The sequence below is a fragment of the Perognathus longimembris genome, chromosome 1 (assembly GCF_023159225.1).
Source record: "Perognathus longimembris pacificus isolate PPM17 chromosome 1, ASM2315922v1, whole genome shotgun sequence".
Lineage (NCBI taxonomy): Eukaryota > Metazoa > Chordata > Mammalia > Rodentia > Heteromyidae > Perognathus > Perognathus longimembris.
Genome location: NC_063161.1, coordinates 57,252,897 through 57,269,084, shown reverse-complemented (window position 1 = coordinate 57,269,084; position 16,188 = coordinate 57,252,897). Strand labels below are relative to the sequence as shown.

At 34.9% G+C, this 16,188-nt stretch overlaps 1 protein-coding gene across 1 annotated transcript in view; it reads left to right on the top strand.

Moving 5' to 3' along the window:
• Positions 1-16,188, top strand: part of Arid2 (AT-rich interaction domain 2) — a 149,460-nt gene that overhangs the window by 79,269 nt on the left and 54,003 nt on the right. The window contains exons 4-6 of the mRNA XM_048365890.1: positions 4,878-5,011; positions 12,662-12,880; positions 15,165-15,232. Of these exons, the coding sequence (XP_048221847.1) occupies positions 4,878-5,011; positions 12,662-12,880; positions 15,165-15,232 (421 nt within the window). The remainder of the gene's footprint in view (positions 1-4,877; positions 5,012-12,661; positions 12,881-15,164; positions 15,233-16,188) is intronic.

Sequence of the window (16,188 nt, the reverse complement as noted above, 5' to 3'; positions counted from 1 at the left end):
GACTAGCACTCTATAAGTTGAGCCACAGTGCCACTTCCAGTTGTTTTTTTGTTTTGTTTTGTTTTTTCTGTTTATGTGGTGCTGGGGAATCAAACCCAGGGTTTCATGCATGCTAGGCAAGCATTCTACCATTAAGCCACATTCTGTTCTCTTCTTATGGACAATCTTGGCATACAAGTTTTACCTTTGTGGTTTTCAAGCCATTATACTTGATTTTGTGCCTGGTATTTAATCTCTTTTTAAATTAAAATTGTTATTATAAAGGTGATATATAGAGTGGTTAAAGTTACATAAGTCAGTACATTTCTTTTTTGACAATGTCACCTTTTCCCTTGCTTTTTCCCAGCTGGTATTTAATCTTTTTTAAAAATTACATTTTATTGACAAGGTGTTGTGCACAGGGGGTACAGTTACATAATAAGGCAGTGAATACATTTCTTGTGATATCTTACACCCTCATTTTTCTTTCCCTTCCCTAGATTGGTATTTAATCTTGAAATTGCTCCCATCGTATTAGTAGCAGTCCCTCTGATGCCTAACATTGATTGTCAACTTGATTGAATTGAGAAACATTTAGGAGATTAGTAATATGCAACTCTGATTGTATTTGTGAGGTTGTTTCCAGATAGGACAAATTAAGGGATGTAGTCTCTACCTGAATGTGAGTATTACTACCCTAGATATTAGAGATTAGCATGGAACCAAAAGAAAAAAGAAAGTATACTTCTTTGCATCCTGGATACCATGAGGGGAACAGAATTCTTCCTCTCAGCCATCCTTCCATAGTATTTCTGCCTTGCCATGGCTTAAAGGCAATACTTGAAATCCCTGAAATAGCCACAGTAAATCTTAGCTTCTTTATGTTGTTAGGTATTTGCACAGTAATAAAAAGACTTAACACAGGAAGTGGCTCTGAGCTAAAGAGCTCAGGGACTGCGCCCAGGCCCAGAGTTCAAGCCCCACAACTGACCCCCCAAAAAAAGTCTAAGACAGTATCCTTTACTTAATGATACTATTCTTTATATACTAATGATTCTCATAGTTTCTCCACTGCTTGGAGTCTTTTGGCTTATTTTGTCAAAAAAGGTACAAGGTAAAGTTTATAAGGCTTTGCTTCTTTGGCACACCATTTGTTTAACCCCAAGTAGTCATCACTGGGTTCTGTTATGAGATACCTTCACATAATCAAAGGTGATTGGTTGAAGTAAGATAGAATGCACTGATACCTGTTGGTAGGTACTATTGCACTAGTCCTATTTTTGCATATAGGCTTGAAATTTGCAAAATAAAATTACTTATAGTTTTCCAAGTGTTTGGCAACAAAGGAAAAATTCTTTGAATTATACTGCAATAAGAGAATGTACCTTACATAAGGTCCATCAAATATTATATATTATATAATAACACAAATTATATAAGTATAATTGATATGAACTTATTATATAATAAAGTAAATTTACTGTGGATTTGTGAAATTTAAAAAGAAAACCCATCATATTGACAATGATGCCAAGTCTTTTGCATCCTAATCTATTTTTTGTTAATATTTTAGATATTGTAAGAGGTATGTTACATTTTTCCAACAGCGCATATGTTTGATGCTAGTTTAAATGAGTTCATTGTATTGTTCATATTTAAGCTTGTTTGTTCATAGTTACGCTTGTTAAGTTTACTGTTTTGAGGATCAAATTCAAGGCCTTGGATATGCTAGGCAAGTGCTTTCTACCATTGAACTACAACCTTGTCACTCTTAATTAAGCTTTTTAATTAAACAGTGACATTGGATTCTCTATTATTCATTACCCTTTCTTAAAAAAAACAAAAAACTTTTTTGCCAGTCCTGGGCCTTGAATTCGGGGCCTGAGCACTGCCCCTGGCTTCTTTTTGCTCAAGGCTAGCACTCTGCCACTTGAGGCACAGGGCCACTTTTCTGGCTTTTCCTGTATATGTGGTGCTGAGGAATCGAACCCAGGGCTTCATGCATGCTAGGAAGGCACTCTACCACTAAGCCACATTCCTAGCCCCTTCATTACCTTTTAATATTTCTGCTTTCCTGTAAGTCTTAAAATATGGTATATAGCTGGGTACTGATGGTTCATGCTTGTAATCCTAGCTACTTAGGAGGCTGAGATTTCAGGATTGCAATCAAAGCTAGGCCAGACAAGAAAGTCCATGAAACTCTTCGTCTCCAGTCAGTAGCAGAAAGCCAGGAGTGGAGTTGTGGCTCACTCAGATGACAGAGTGCCAGCCTTGAGTGAAAAGGCTGAAGGAAAGTGCACAGGCTCTGAATTCAAGCCTTGGTCAAAAAAATAAAAATAAAAGTATGGTATAGAGTATGTCAGATTGAAGAGAAAGATATAATCGGTTGCCCCTAAATGTCTTCCTGTTGATGAGTCAGCAATCCTAGCTTTCTTTTGCCTGGTGACACTTTTATTGTCATCTATGGCTTCTAGTTTAACAGACTTACATATGCCATATACTAAGAAGATTACTATAGACGCTCAATAAATAAATACTTACTTGATTAATATGTTAACTGTTCTGAGTGATTCCATTGACTTTGAGGAGAAAGAGATGTGCACTCTAGCTGTGGCAGTTTAGTGAATGAGCACAATAATATGTTGGTATATTAACTCAAAATCAAGGTAGAGAATTAAGTCAGAGGACTCAGACATTTAAGTGTAACTGTGTTTTAACTGTGTTTTTGTCTTTCAACACTTTGAGTTTTGAGAAGCATAACTAAAAAATAAAATAGATTTATTTATTGATAGGACAGGAAATCACAAAAACTTGGTGAATTTCAGGTGAAACTATTTAATAAATGGCAATAATCACAACTAATTCTTAGGCCAGTTTGTTTTTGGAAAGGAATTTCCAAAAATTTCCCTATACCATAAATTTCTGAAGATTGTAATTGTGCAAAGCATCTGTTCAGGGGAATAATATCTGGATATCACCAGGGACTGGAATTTTTAAATCTTATATAGATATGTCAATCATACAGGTTTTTAATGTGTCAAATAATAGATACTGTTTGGTTTAGGTATGTAGTATTTGTACTGCTTGTCAATGTGCTTCATATTGCTTATATGACATTTCGGGTGTTTTGAGAGGAGAGAAAAGTTCATATTTAAAGTTCCTTTTTGGGCTGGGAATATGGCCTAGTGGCAAAAGTGTTTGCCTTAAAGTTCCTTTTTACTAGTAATATTGTTTTCTTAAATATAATGAAAAATATAGAAATGTTATATCTACTTTGCTCAGTTGTGAGCAAGAAGTTTTTTAGTTATAAGATTTTTGTTGTTTTTAAGTAGTCCTAGTGTTTTGAGATCAGTCTCACACTTGCTAGACAGGAACTCTACTGCTGAGCCATGCTGTAAGTACCGCTTTTTGCCAGTTATTTGTGAGATAGGTTCTTGGCTTCCTGTCTAGGGGTGTGCCTATACAGTGATTTCTAGTCCTTACTGGGTAACAAGTACACACAAGCATACCCAGCTTCTTCCTGTTGAGGTTGAGTCTTGAACACTGGTCTAACCTGGTCTGGCCTAGACCTACAGTCTTCCTGATCTCAGACTCTCATATTACATAAGATGTTAGAAGGTACCTTGCTACTGACTGAGAAAAAGGTCTTGTGAACTTTCTTCCTGGGCTGGCCTTAAACTGCAATTCTCCCATTTTCAGCCTTCCAAATAGCTAGGATTATAGGTATGAACCACTGGCACCCAGCTTGATTTTAAAATGTACCAACCTTCATTGTTCCTTGATATAATTGGTTAACAGTTATTTCATGATGATTATCTTTAGTTTGTTTTTAACCATACATCTACATCAATTGTAAAATACCAGCCTGCCTAGAAATCTCTCAGTTCAGTTGTCTAAGTGATTTGCTGTGACGTAAACTATATTTCATTTACATAAAAGATGGTAGGTGACATTAGGGTATGAATTTGGTGTTTTAATTCTAACTAATACTAGTATTGATCATATTCAGTAATGGCAATACAGTAAGAGATACAGGAAATATCTTTAAATTGGCCAAAATATATTAGGCACACTTAAGTTTTAAAAAGAAATGGCAACATTAGTACCATTTTTAGTGCCTTTGAAGAAAACACTCAGTTAAATGTGTAGACGTGGCATGATTTGTGATTGCAAAAACAAAACTGATATTAGCCTACATGGATGTCAGTAAATGAGTTACTTAAACTAATATGTCAATAGGATCAAATTCTGTACTACTGAAAAAGCATGAGTTAGAAAAGTATTTACTGACATGTTTATATCTCTAGAATACTGAAATAATGTAAATGAACTGGTTAAGAGTCCAGAGGAATCAGTCTTCTAATATTCACTTGGATTTTTTAAATTTAATTTAATTTTTATATTATTATTATTATTGATTGTGGGGCTTGAACTCCGGGCCCAGGCATTGTCCCTAATCTCTTCAGCTCAAGGCTAACACTCTACCACTTGAGCCACAATGCTATTTCCAGTTTTCCAGTTGTTAGAGATAAGAGTCTTCCGGACTTTCCTGCCCGGGCTGGCTCTTGAACCATGATCCTCAGATCTTAGCCTCCTGCATAACTAGAACTAGAGGTGTGAGCCACAGTGACTACATATAATAAAAGAAAATAGCAATAAACAATAAACTGCTGTTCTTCTACAAGTAGTTACATTTTGATATTCTGAAAGGATAAATTGTTTTTTAGAGCCATTGTGTTGATTTTTACCGCAATATTACTAATAAAGTGAAGTTACTGATCCACTACCAAATTCAATTTCTGATATTTTTATAATAATAAAATAGAAATCTGGTAGGAGCTAAAGATTAAGTCATATACTTGCTTATAAATTATTGTTGTGCTGTTTTTCTATTTCAGTTATCTAGAAAAGTATGAAAAAGTTCATCATTTTGGGGAAGATGATGATGAAGTACCACCAGGCAACCCAAAGCCACAGCTTCCTATCGGTGCAATTCCATCTTCCTACAATTACCAGCAACACAGTGTGTCAGGTAATTATCATGGGACAGTCTCTAGACATAAAAGAATACTACAGGAACTTGACTAATACATCTAACAAACATTGGCATCTAAGTGTTATCTGAACCCTATCACAGATTTTTTTAGAATTTTAGTTGAAGAAATTTTTAGACTTGCAAATACCTATACTTTCACAGTTTCTTCCTTACAGAAATGTTTTTTCTTGTTTTCCAATCATCAGTTTATTCAAGTTGTTTAAGACTAGGAAACCAGGGTCAGATACAATGGCTCTCACCTAGAATCTTAGCTACTTGTGAGGATTGAGGTTCCAGGCCAGTCCCGGCAAAAGTTAGTGAGGCCCTTATCCAACGACAGTAAGAAGTGCTGGGTACCACTGGCACTCAACTATGAGGGGAATTTAAGTATTATGATCACAGTCCAGGCTGGGTCTGGCACAAAATGACAGACAATACTTGAAAAACACTAAAAACCAAATGATCTAAGAGTGTGGCTCAAGATGCTGAGTTCAAACCCCTGTACCACACACACACACACACAAAATAATTTTTTTTAAAAAGGGAAGCCAACTTCATAGTGAGTTCAAGGCCATCCTGAGCTACATACAGAGACCCTGTCTCAAAACATGGGGGAATAATAGGAAGAGGTAAAGGCAGGAGGGAGGGGAAATAGAAGGGACACTAAGAAGAAGGAAGAACCAGAGAAACCAAGAAGCTTCAAAACAGTCTACTAATAAGATGGCTAACACTAGAATACTCAGAAACGTTCCTAGTTTTTGATAACTATCCTACCAAGGAAAAAAATTTTTTTTCACTAAGCTACAGTTGTTCTGAGTTAAGAAAAAAATAAAAAGCTGAACTTGAATTGCACAGTCAACATGAAGTTGAGATTTGTGGAAAAGTGGTGAGAGTTAGTTTGTAATAGCTCCGTGGTTGATGGAATGACCTGGAAGCCTGATCTAAGGAAGTAATGCATCTGTATGTTTCATCAGTCAACATTTGGGCTAAAAAAAGAAGGAATTTCTTAAGGATATGTCCTTTATAAAAATTGCACTTAGTCTACATATTTGTTACTATTTTTCACCGATACCAATACCAATCCTTAGGATTAAGTTGTCTTATTTGTTCCATTCTTAAAAATTCTTCTGTGTTATTTTCACATTCTGTTTTCAAAGTTTCTTTTATGTTGAATTTTAATTCATATTTCTTCCCCCGTTAATGACTAAAGAAATAGAATCTTCTTTTAAAATCTGGGATCTCCATTTGAAGCAGCTTTACCTGATGCTGTTTTAAATAATTGGGTTAGGAGAAGCAGGGAGTGCAAACCAAACCTAACTTTGCTTTTATGGATAGTTATTACTACAAGTCACTGTGTAGAAAAGCATGCTAATAGTTTTAGCAGATAAACTCAAATGAAGCAACTTGTTAGGTGATATGTTCTCTTTTCCTAGAGAGAAAATAGCTATTACCTAATTCAGAGAGGTTATAGAAGATATTTTACATTGAGTGAGATATTGTACTGATGACCTTGAAAAACCTTTCAGCTTTATAGGAATAAATGATGTAATTTCTCTATTACAATAAATAGAAATTGGTGTCTGCTACTATATCTCCCCAAATCTCCTTTTGCTCTACTTGGTCTTCTTAAGGGGGGAAAATAAATAAAAGCATTGAAGATGTGTTTGCTCTCCTTCTTGGTTACAACTGATTTTCCTAAAGAAGATGTGAAGTATGTTTGGTATTTCAGAAGCCTATAACAAAACTCACTCATATAACTATACCAGTTAATGAAATGATAGACATGCTTAGCATATTATATCAGCTTTTTGTTTGTTGTTTTGCTTTGTTTTGTTTTGATAGTACATGGAACCAAACACAGAGCCATGTACTAGCTAGCACTTAAACCACAGCTCCAGACAATTTTTGCATTGGTTATTTTGAAGATAGGGCCTTGATTTATCCTGGGCTGGCCTGAGCTGTGATCCTCCACTTGCATCCCAGTGTTGTTGGGAAGATAAGCGGACACAACCTCAGCCATTGAACGTCATCAGTAGTTGGCATAATAGGCACATGCCACTGAGCCCAGCCATTGGTTAAGATGAATTCTGAAGAACTATATTTTTGCCCAGGCTGGCTTCCATCATTACCTCCCAAGTATCTAGGATTACAGGCTTGAGCCACTGATCCTGACACAGCTCTTCTTAGCTAAGCTGTGAGAAGTCTGGTTTGTTTTAAAGAAAATCTGAACAATTAAGTAATGTGTATCATATTTGACCAAGTCAAGATTTAGGTTGGGGCTGGGGATATGGCCTAGTGGCAAGAGTGCCTGCCTCATATACATGAGGTCCTGGGTTCAATTCCCCAGCACCACATATACAGAAAATGGCCAGAAGTGGCGCTGTGGCTCAAGTGGCAGAGTGCTAGCCTTGAGCAAAAACAAGCCAGGGACAGTGCTCAGGCCCAGAGTCCAAGCCCCAGGACTGGCCAAAACAAACAAACAAACAAACAAGTCAAGATTTAGGGGTTCATAAAGAGATAATTGTTGGGAAACGTCAGATTGTAGAATATACAACCTGAAAAGATAGTAGTTCTGAATAATATTAGCATTTATGAATTTATATGTTTGTTTCATTTACCTGCAAAGAGCAATAACAGTGTCACAGTATTTTTCAAATTAATGTAATATCTGATATATAACACAAATCTTGCATTGATGATACTTTTCAAGTGTCATTAAGGAAAATGATTAAGCTTCTTAGGCTTCCTTGCATATCTGTAATTGTGTGTGTTCTAAATAAATGTTACAGGCTGGAGATATGGCTTAGTGGTAGAGTGCTTGCCTTGCATACCTGCATCCCTGGGTTCAATTCCTCAGTACCACATAAACAGAAAAAGCCAGAAGTGACGCTGTGGCTCAAGTGGTAGAGTACTAGCCTTGAGCAAAAAGAAGCCAGGGACAGTGCTCAGGCCCTGAGTCCAATACCTGATTTGTGCCTGCATTTTTATTATACAATCATATTCCCATTTTCATTTGAGTACATCTGTTTGACTAAATATTTACCTAGGTATACTTGTTAAGAAGCTATTCTAAAATACTCTTAAAAGATTTTGAAAGGGAGTACAATAAATTTTATTTGGCAACATTTCTACAATACTTGGTTTAATCTGCAATTCTACTATATTTCTCATAATAGAATATCACAGAACTAAATACATGTGGATCTGAATTTTCCTGAGGATATTAACTATGTAGTTTGTGTGTTTATTTGTGCCTGTGTGTGTGTACACGTGTGTGTGTGTGTTTGTGTGCCACTACTGGGGCTTGTACTCTGAGAGCCTCTTGCTTGGCTTTTTATGCTCATGGCTGGTTCTCTACCACTTAAACCATGCCTCTAATTCTAGCATTTTGCTGGTAGTTGGACTTTGAATTACAGTCCTCAGATCCCAAAGTTTTTAGTAGTTAGAATTACAAGCATAAGCCACCCCTACTCTGCTAGATAAAATGGCAAAAAAGAAACAGTGAGCACCTTTTTGCTTAGATCTTTGGGATAAATCATCACTGACATGAATATTTTATGTGCATTCAGGTCAGTGGCTCATACTTGGTATGAGCCACTTACTTGCTCAAGAACCTGAGATCTGGAGGATTCCAGTATGAAGCCAGCCTGGGCAAAAATGTACAAGACTCCACCTCCAATTAACTACTAAAAAGTTGAGCTGAAAATGTAGCTCAAAAGGTATAGCCTCAGCTATGACCAAGCAAACTAAGCAATCATGTGGCCCTCAGTTCAAACCCTGGTATCAGCAAAAGCCAAGAAACAAATAAATGTGTATGTATGACTGTATAGGTATGTGATATGTGTTATTTACAGTATCCTTTAAAAATTGTGAAAGTCAAAATTGACAAATAGTTATTGATCATTGAAATTAATAAATCCTGAAGCTCAGGAGCTAATCATGCTTATAATGATCCTTAATCCTAATCCAGTCATTTTAATACCAATATTAAAAGCCTAACAGACATTTGGACTATAGTAGCCATTGCCAATATCAATAAAAACTGCTGTAGAAAGCCTCCTATAAACAGCATTCCATGGGGCTGGGAAGGTGGCTTAGCGGTAGAGTGCTTGCCTAGCACGCACAAAGCCCTGGGTTGGATTCCTCAGTACCACATAAACAGAAAAAGCTGGAAGTGGTGCTGTAGCTCAAGTGGCAGAGTGCTAGCCTTGCGCAAGAAGAATCCAGGGACAGTGCTCAGGCCCCGAGTCCAAACACCAGGACTGGCAAAAACAAAAAAACAGCATTCCAGGAGCAGTGCTCCCTACTCTAAACTGAAATCAAGGATCAAATGTTGCACCACAGTCTTGTCAGCAGCAAATCATGAATGTTGACAATAAGATTCTGATAGAACATTATAGCATTTAGATTTTGTCTCCTTGGAGAAAGGAGAACTTGATTCGATATATTGCCTAGTCTAATCTTGAACTCCTGGCTAAAGTGATTCTCTTGTGGCAGCCTCCTGAACAACTGTGTGATAGGTGCACAATACTGTGTCTGGCTTGGTCTTAAAAGCCTGTGAAGATTTTCCTGTGCATCGTCTTATGAAAATGTAAATAACTGTAGGGCATTTTACATTTCCTTGTATGTTTATAAACAAAGTCCTTTAGATTAGAATATAACTATCACTAGTTATCCAGGAATAGCATATAGAACGATTCTGATTGTACTGAAGCTTTTGGACTGTGACAGACTTTGAATATGGATTCCAAGTTTATTTTTATTCAAAAGACTTGCCTCAAAGATATGTTAATCTAAAATAAAATTGTTACTTTTGTTGGCATTCTTAAACATCTGTTAACTTTTTCATATTTACTTGATGAGAAGTTTAATTTGTCACTTTCATAAAAACAAGCAATATATTCTTACTGTCCATTAACTATTGTGAAGAACTCACATCATAGTAATTTATAATAACTTTGTAACATTTTCACCACTGTGTTATTGGAGACACTTCTTAAATATTTTAGAACTGAAGGAGGTGTTTGTTCAAATAAATTTTGTTATTACACAGAGGGTAGATGTGCATACCTGTCGTCCCAGCACTCAGAAGGCTGAAGCAGAATTCCAAGCTTTAAGTTTGCCTGGACTACATAGTGAAATGCAGAAATCCGAATACAAAACATTTGTGTTGGGAAATGAAATATGATGTGTTGTAGCAATACATTTTTACTTTTCATTTAAAGAGGCTTGGGGTTCTGTTTTTTAGGGGTTTTGTTATTGTTTTGGGGGCTTTTAAAACATTTAGGAGTTTTCTAAGTCTTGTTTGCTTGCCTCTTACCTAGTTACAGCTTAATTTGAAAATATACTCAGTGTACATACTGCCTTAATTATGTTGCAGAATTCTAGAAATAGCATATACATGTATATGTTAAGAGTTTTATATTAGTTTTTGGTCCTCCCCCCCGCCCCCAAGTCCTGGGGCTTGAACTCAGGGCCTGGTACTGTCTCTGGCTTTTGCTCAAGGCTAGCACTCTACCACTTGAGCCATAGCACCTCTTCCGGCCTCTTCTGTTTATGTGGTGCTGAGGAATCAAACCCAGGGCTTCGTGCATGCTAGGCAAGCAAGCACTCTACTACCAAGTCACATTCCCAGCCCAGTCTTTGTGTTTTATAAGTACATCTTTTTCTACCTTTCATACTTTTTAAGTGTTTGTTTGCTTGTTTTTAAAATCAGTTCTACAGGAAATCTTACTTTTAGAATGGACATTTTTAGGGCACAAAAATGTCAACCATAAAAGTTTACAAATTGGATTAGCATATTTCTTAAAATAATAAGCTGCTGACTGAGAAAATGTAAAGTTAATAATAGGTAAATGATTTATATTGAAAAACTTTATGATATTAAGTTCTGGCAAAATGGGGAATAAGACTGTACATTAGAGATGAAATGTAAGATATTATAGGCACTTTGGTGTGTAGTTTACAGTTTCTAGACAGTTAAGCATGTAACTTTTGTGTGACCCAGCAATACACTTCTAGGTATTTAACCAAGACTGATGAAAAAAGTGTCTCCCAACTATCTTATATGTGAATGCTTACAGGAACCTTACTTAAAAGTGTCCCAAACTAGAAACAGTCCAAATGGTGTATGTCTTTGGGATACATAAATAATGTTTGGAAAGGAATGGATTAGTGATTAATATATCATCGTGGATATGAATCTCAAAGGTATTTTGTTACATGAAGCAAGTGACACACAAAAATCCTTATATACTGTGTGTATCCACTTAGCACTTAAATGTAGGAACAGTAGTACAGTAAAGGATAAAGAATGGGATCTACTGTAGGGAAGCAAAAGAAACCTTAGGTGTGATGTAAATACTAGATAGCTGTGGTTGTGGTTAAAGGATATATATTCAGTAGACATGTGCTGTCTGTAAGGCTAATGATTCCAAGGAGATTGAGGAATATCTTCAAATACTTAAGATCCACAGAAGTCAAATCCAAAATTACTCAACTTTATCTCTACTGTATATACAGTATGTCTTAGTGTTTGTAATTTGAAATGTGCATTACTGTCACAAAATTACTTTTGTTCATATTAATATTGTTTTCCAAAAACTAGATATATACTCATTCTCTTTATCATGAATATGAAGAATGCTTGATCAGTTTTTTTTATTAGATCACATTGCCCCACCTCCTTCAAAGACAAACCTTCTTTTGGCAAATGTAGAAATTTCACTTTGTCATTTAAACTAGGTACATTAATTTTGGCCTTTCTTTTTGGTTACCAGTTTACTTTTTTTTCCTCCATTCTTTGATTGGTTGTGGGGCATGAACTTGGGGCCTGGGAGCTGTCCCTGAGCCCTTTTGCTCAAGGCTGGTGCTCTACCACTGTGAGCCACAGAGCCACTTCTGATTTTCTGGTAATTAACTAGAGGTAAGTCTTTCCTGCCTGTGCTAGCTTTGGATCTCAGATGTCAGCCTCCCAAGCAGCTAGGATTATAGGCATAAGCCACTGGCACCCAGCTTACCATTTTACTTTTGAGAAGCATTAACCACCACCACCACCACCCCCATAGAGCTCATATAGCAATTTCAACACAATTGCTGATAAACCAAGGGCTGACTGAAAGCTTCTCAGCATTAGCTGAGCCACACACTGCATGTGCAGGAATCTAAGCCTTTTATTTTTGAAATTTCTTTTGATTTATTTACTTTCATACTTGTGGAAAATGCATGTGATAACTATATGAATAAGGCAGGCTTACTACAGTTGTCAAAACTCAGAATTCTAAAACTAAAAAAATGGCTTTATTATTATTAATTATATTCCATTTGATCCAAATAGTATCTTGAAATATAAGCATAGAAGTGTAGTTTAAGAAAATTTAAAGTGATGCAATACTACTTTTACAATGTTCAAAAAGGTAAGTACATTTTGATATTGTAATACTTTTTAAAGTGTAATTTTAACAGTAAACCCAAAATATTGAGGAAATTGAACTGTCTTAACTTCTGCTTAGTTTATATTTTATTTAAAACAAGAGAAGGAAGGAAGGAAGGCAAGAGAAAAGAAAGAAAAGTTCTGTGTGTATTCATAAGCTCTTAACCATAAGTTTATCCTTTCTTTAAAATAATTATGTTTTCTTTCTTTGTTAGATTATCTGCGGCAAAGTTATGGGCTATCAATGGACTTTAATTCGCCAAATGACTATAATAAATTGGTGCTTTCACTGTTATCTGGACTCCCAAATGAAGTGGACTTTGCAATTAATGTATGCACTCTCCTATCAAATGAAAGCAAGCACGTCATGCAACTTGAAAAAGACCCTAAAATCATCACTTTATTACTTGCTAATGCCGGGGTATTTGATGACAGTAAGTTTTAGCTGAACATATTCTATAGAGTTGTTAATGTTTTTTCAATTTTTTAAGAAGAAAAATCCTTGTTTTTGTCAGTAAAATAGCATTGTTTGCCTTTCAGTATTAAGTACATCACTTAAGATAAATATGTGAGTTTGTAACTTTGTATGGTTAGCTTTTTAAGTCTAATAAGAAATGTCAACATACAAATCTTGATCTTAGCTTGGAGTGATATATGGATTTCCTGATATGGGAGAGATTCGTTCTCATAAAATTCAGATAAAATGTGCAATCTGGAAGAAACTACTTTTCTGAATTCCATTTGGACTGGTTAAATGTCAGTATTTTTTTTAACAGTATATTTACGGTCAAAGCTTCTGAAATCATGCTCCCATAATAATCAGAATAAAGTTTACCGAATGTTTCATATTCTTTTCTCTTTTAGGATTTACCAGTGGTTTTTTATAAATTGAATTGTTAATTTTCTATGAGGTTGTCTCTGAAACTTAGGTATTCTTCAGTAAGTAAATTGCTTAGTTGAGGCAGGCACCAGTGGCTGACACCTGTAATCCTAGCTACTCAGGAGGCTGAGATCTGAGGATATGGTTCAAAGCCAGCCCAAGCAGAAAAGTCTCCTTTAGACTCTGCTAGTGGAGCTGGGGCTCCAAGTATTAGAGCACTAACCTTGAGTAAAAGAGCTCAGGGACGAGTTCAAGCCCCATGACCAACAAAAAATAAAATAAAAAATAAATTACTCAGTTAGAAACAATATTTTTGATTAGAGACTTAGGAAATGTATTTTGAAATCATTTCTTGCTCATAATTTTTCTTTCTAAAATATGTTAGCTAAATGTAAAACTTCCCCTTGCATTCCAACCATCCACCTCCCCTCAATCCAATTGTAAACAAAAAAATTGATTATCTTTTCCAAGCAGAAGGAATTATCTTATCCTCCATGGGTAGCATCACATGTACTTGGTGAGAGCATGTATCAAAGCATTTAACACTTAAGGGTTTGATTGTTTTTATCTTTAAGTGGCAAAATGTTAGTCAATGAATTCTTTTCTCTGCAGGTTGATTTTTTTTCTTCAGACATACTTTTATTCCAGATTATCTAAAATAGAATTCTTTGAAATTTGCTATGTATTTATTTTATCTGAAAATAGTGTAAACAAAGGTAAAAAGTTAGTTTCTTGCACTGCCTGAAACTGTTTCTTTGGTTACGTGAAGGAACAAAGACCTGTTTCTGTTTGTAACCTTGAATGCCTAAATGTGTTGGATTTCTATCTCACTTTTGTAATCTTACATCACATTTTGTTTTAAACTTTCAAATATAGCTTCTAGCATTTAATGTAGAATTGAGTAGGAAAAAACTCACATTCCTTCTTAAACTAGAAGAATTTTAGTGAGATCATATTGTTTGGTCTTTCAATAAGTTACATTTGAATAAGTTTTACACCAATTTTTGTGTATTAAGGTATGACATTCCTTAGAAACCATTCATCTTATGAAACGATCACTTTTATATTTTGAAAAGAATTCTCTTTGGAGAATCTTCCTTAATGGAGATCTAAGTCATGGGAATTTCTTACAAAAAATGCCTTTTTGGCTGGGAATGTTTGCCTAGAATACATGAAGTCCTGGGTTTGATTCCTCAGTACAACATAAACAGAAAAAGCTGGAAGTGGCACTGTAGCTCAACTGGTAGAGCCCAGGGACAGTCCCCAGACTCTGAGTTCAAGCCCCTGGACTGACCAAAAAAAAAAGCCTTTTAAAAAAAAAGTATAAGCCCCATAATTATTTCTGAAATTAATCTGAAGACGTCTATGACAGCTTAGTAATCTAACAGCATTTACATCAGTTCTCCCTTTAGTATTCTTTTTCTCTACAAATGGAAACTAGTGTAGAGTAACGATAATCTCTTCTTTGTTCTTTGCTATCTGTATATCTGTATACCTTAAGAAAATGCATTGTGTTTTTCTAAAAGTTGTTTTTGTGTGTGTGATGGAGGATCAAACCAGGCTTTATATGTGCTGGGCAGTAGCTCTCCTACAAGCTGCCTTACCAGCCTAACTTGTACAATCTTAGTATATAGGAACAAAGATTTTTTTAAATCAAGAAATGAAAAAACATTACAAGAGTATTATTTACTGCAATCCATTACTAATCACTGCTATTTTGAAGAAATTTTTAGTGGACAAGATATATTAAAATTAGTTTTGCTGTTCTTCAAAGCTTCATTGTATTAAAATTAAAAGTGTTAATTGTATTTTACTATCTGTATTATTTATTCATTTAGCTTTAGGATCCTTTTCTACTGTATTTGGAGAAGAATGGAAAGAGAAGACTGATAGAGATTTTGTTAAGGTAATTCACATAAATTAAAATGCTGAACCATTAGTTTACATGTAGACAATCCAACAACATTAAACGGTTGCTCATTTTATGCACATGACCCTTTATCTTTTTATCTTTAACATAATCACACACATATCTATTCAGAGGTTATAATTAAATAGAAAAATTTTCATAACATCTAGTAACTAGTTAGGTTTTAGGTTAGAGATCTAATTCATATCTAACATGAATGAAATTCTTATTTAGGATAACATTATATTCTGTTTATAAAATAAATTTATTAACTTGTTGATATTTAATTTTTAAAACTTCTAAAAGATCTATAATAATAGCACTAGATATTAAATAATCCTATGGTTATCTGAAAATAAGTTTGAATATGTTTTATATTTTAGTGTGTATTTCAAAACTATACAATTCAGAAAGGAAATTAAGGTCCAAGTTTATCCTCAAATCCTCAAAAAATATGATTCTAAAAAATAATAAAAAGTCTACAGAATACCTGAGAATATAATTTTGAAAATCATTCATTTGTACATTTCAAAGTAGAAACTACCACAAATACTCAAACAGACCTTATTTAAACTTATGTGTCTCTAAACAATTGTAACTAATTGGTGTTCAAACAACATTTAAGGGTATAGTTTGTCATTTTATGGTAATAGAACATGAGTATTCAACAGAATTAGTCAATTGCATTTTAATTTTTTTCAAAAACGGATAGATGAATAACAAGTTGGATTACTTTCTGTTCCTTCTTTGTTAAGATTTCTGAACTTACCTCTGTTTCTTGAAATTAGCTCCCAGGAACACTGATACAAAAATCATATAGATTCATCACTTGACTCTTAAAAAGCAATTGCATTAAAATGTTGGTAGCTTTAGTGTAAATATGAGCTACAAGGGACTCGTAAGAAATAGTGTTACTAAATAATAATTTGTAGTGTCATTTTACCTAAAGAAAC